Source organism: Oryctolagus cuniculus, chromosome 3 (genome assembly GCF_964237555.1).
Source record: "Oryctolagus cuniculus chromosome 3, mOryCun1.1, whole genome shotgun sequence".
NCBI classification, from domain to species: Eukaryota; Metazoa; Chordata; class Mammalia; order Lagomorpha; family Leporidae; genus Oryctolagus; species Oryctolagus cuniculus.
The window spans coordinates 181,544,345-181,547,040 of NC_091434.1; the positions used below are offsets into that span (position 1 = coordinate 181,544,345).

At 52.5% G+C, this 2,696-nt stretch overlaps 1 gene segment (V, D, J or C); it reads right to left on the minus strand.

The window, feature by feature from the left end:
* Positions 1 to 1,720: 1,720 nt before the first annotated feature.
* Positions 1,721 to 2,180, minus strand: LOC138848893 (T cell receptor beta variable 6-5-like). The segment is given in 2 exon segments: positions 1,721 to 2,049; positions 2,132 to 2,180. Coding segments are annotated over 2 exon segments (378 nt in total).
* Positions 2,181 to 2,696: the final 516 nt, after the last annotated feature.

The window sequence follows — 2,696 nt, forward strand, 5'->3', positions numbered from 1 at the left end:
GTTCCCATATCAACAGATAAACTGGCTTCCATGATGGATGCTGCTATGCTTGTTCAACAAGTGAACACCCTTGTAAGAACTCAGCACACCATCTCAGGACAGAGATTCTGGTCGTGGTAACTGGAAACAGAAATGTGGAGACCACAGGACTCAGAGTCTGAGCATCCTAGATTTGTCTACCACGGGTCAACTCAAGAGTGTTATTGAGGAAAAGTATTGCATCTGCAAAATATCTAAACTTATGTAAGAGAATTGTGATATCCATCACTTAGGCGTCTCTATGACAGGAAGGAGTAAGGTCAGGAGGGGCTGGTGGACTTACAGGAGTGGAAAAGGATGGGGCCAGTGGGAAGAACAACCAGGTGGGGCCTGGGGAGGAGCGTCCACATGGGACAGCTGGCTCTTCCAGTCCAGCTGCTGACAGAACAGCAATTGGACACTTGTGGGAGTCATTCTGAGCCTGCTCTCTCCCTGCCTGGGACCCAGAGACTTCCTGTCACCAGGGGCCACGCCCCCTTCCCCAGATGGCCCAAACCAGAATGCACAAGCAAATAGTTCAGTACAGGGTTAATGTATTTGAATCAACATCTGTTATGTAAGTTTTCCTTAACATTATTGTGCAAGATTGTGATTGAGAAAAGTATTGCATCTGCGAAATATCTAAACTTATGTAAGAGGAATGTGATATCCATCACTTAGACGTCTCTATGACGGGAAGGAGTAAGATCAGGAGGGGCTGGTGGACTTACAGGAGTAGAAAAGGATGGTGCCAATGGGAAGAACAACCGGGTAGGGCCTGGGGAGGAGCGTCCACATGGGATGGGGGCAGCAGCAGACATCATCTGAGGGTTGAGCCTGAGTGAGAATCCTTGAAGGAGAAAGCAGTGTAGATCCAGGAACAACAAGAATATGGATGTGGTGGAGTTGCAGGTCCCGTTCCAAGCCAGGGAGCTCAGACGCAGCCAATGGGGAGAGGAGCAGAGGAGTCTCCATCACCACCCTTTGCAGATGTCGCTCCCCCATTCGCGGAGGAACGACACAGGACCCTGCGCTGTTCTTTTGTCTGCCCGGCTCTTCCCGGGTTAGCTGCCGTTCGTTTCCTCACTCACGGAGGAACGACGCTGTCCCAGGTTAGCTGCCGATCCCTCCACCTCCGTGGAGGGGTGGCATCCCCTGCCGCTTTCCCCACTTCGCGGAGGAGCAGCACACTGCAGGCCGGCTTTCTCGGGGGTTCCTCAGATGTTCCTCAGGTGTTCCTTCAGATGTTCCTGGTGCATGTTGTCTCTCCTCCTTTATAGTCCTCTTCCACCAATCCCAACTCTGCTGCCCACACCCTGAGCACGCTGCTCTTCTCCAATCAGCAGCAGGATAAGCTCCTGCAGGTTATTGGTCGTACTGGAGGCAGCTGTGTAGAAGTTGTTTGGTCTCTCTCTCAGCGCCATATTGTGGGAGAGCAGATGCATAGAATAAGTCTTAATTCCAGTAACTTAGTCTAGTCTCAGTTGATCCCCACACCAGAGAGCTCAGAGCAAGACCACGGAGCCCCCGTGGAGACAGCTGAGACCAGGGCTGCGTGCAGCCTGGCCAGGTCTGCCTGCAGGTGCACCACAGCAGGCTGAGGTCTCACCCAACCCCCAGGAGTCTTTAGGTCTCCTGCTTTGTCATGCTGGGACTCTTATGAGGGTGTCGCTGGGTTCAGAGGCACAGTGCCTGCACAGGTTTATGTGCAGACAGGAGGTGTCTGTGCAGGGCTGTGGTAACTGCTGGCACAGAAGTACACAGATGTATGCGAGGGGACAGCTGATGGCAGCGTGAGGTGGAACTCCTCTGTGCTTGGTCTGGACACATTGTACCCATCGGAGACCTCTCCTTTCGCATCGTTGTCACGGCCAACTGAGTAATAGATGAGCTTCAGCCCCAGCCCTGGGTCCTGGCGGTACCAGTACATGTTGTCATAGTTCATATCCTGGACACATCTCAAGGTCAGGCTCTGTCCTGTCTTTAGGACCTGGAACTTGGGGCTCTGAGTGACACCAGCATTGGCTGGACCTGCAGAGGAGGAAGAAGCAGATGATGCAGCCCCCGTGGAAAGGCTTGTTCCTCGGGCCTGGAGAGCCCTTCCTGGACTCACCTGCCAGCAGGAGACAAAGGACCACACAGCTCAGGGGACCCACACTCATGGCGGGAACGGGCAGTCAGCGGGCTCTTCTGGTCCAACTGCTGACAGAACAGCAATGGGACATTTGCGGGAGTCATTCTGAGCCTGCTCTCTCCCTTCCTGGGACCAGAGCCTTCCAGTCACCAGGGGCCACGCCCCCTTCCCCAGATGGCCCAAACCAGAATGCACAAGCAATCAGCTCAGAACAGGAAGAATGGATCTGAGCCAACACCAGTCTGTAAGTTATCTTTTATACTTTGGTGCAACAGTTTATATTTCCATGTATATTTTATTGCAGTAATGATATCATTTCTCATTTTTAAAAGATTTATTATTTATTTGAAAAACAGAGTTACAGGGAGACAGAAACAAACAGAGAGAGGGAAGTCTTCCACCCACTGATTCACTCTCCACATGGCTATAATAGCCAGGGCTGGGCCAGACTAAGCCAGGACCCAGGAGCTTCTTCCGCGTCTCCCACATGGGTGCAGGGGACTTAGCACTCAGCCCATATTCTACTGCTTTCCCAGGGCGTTAG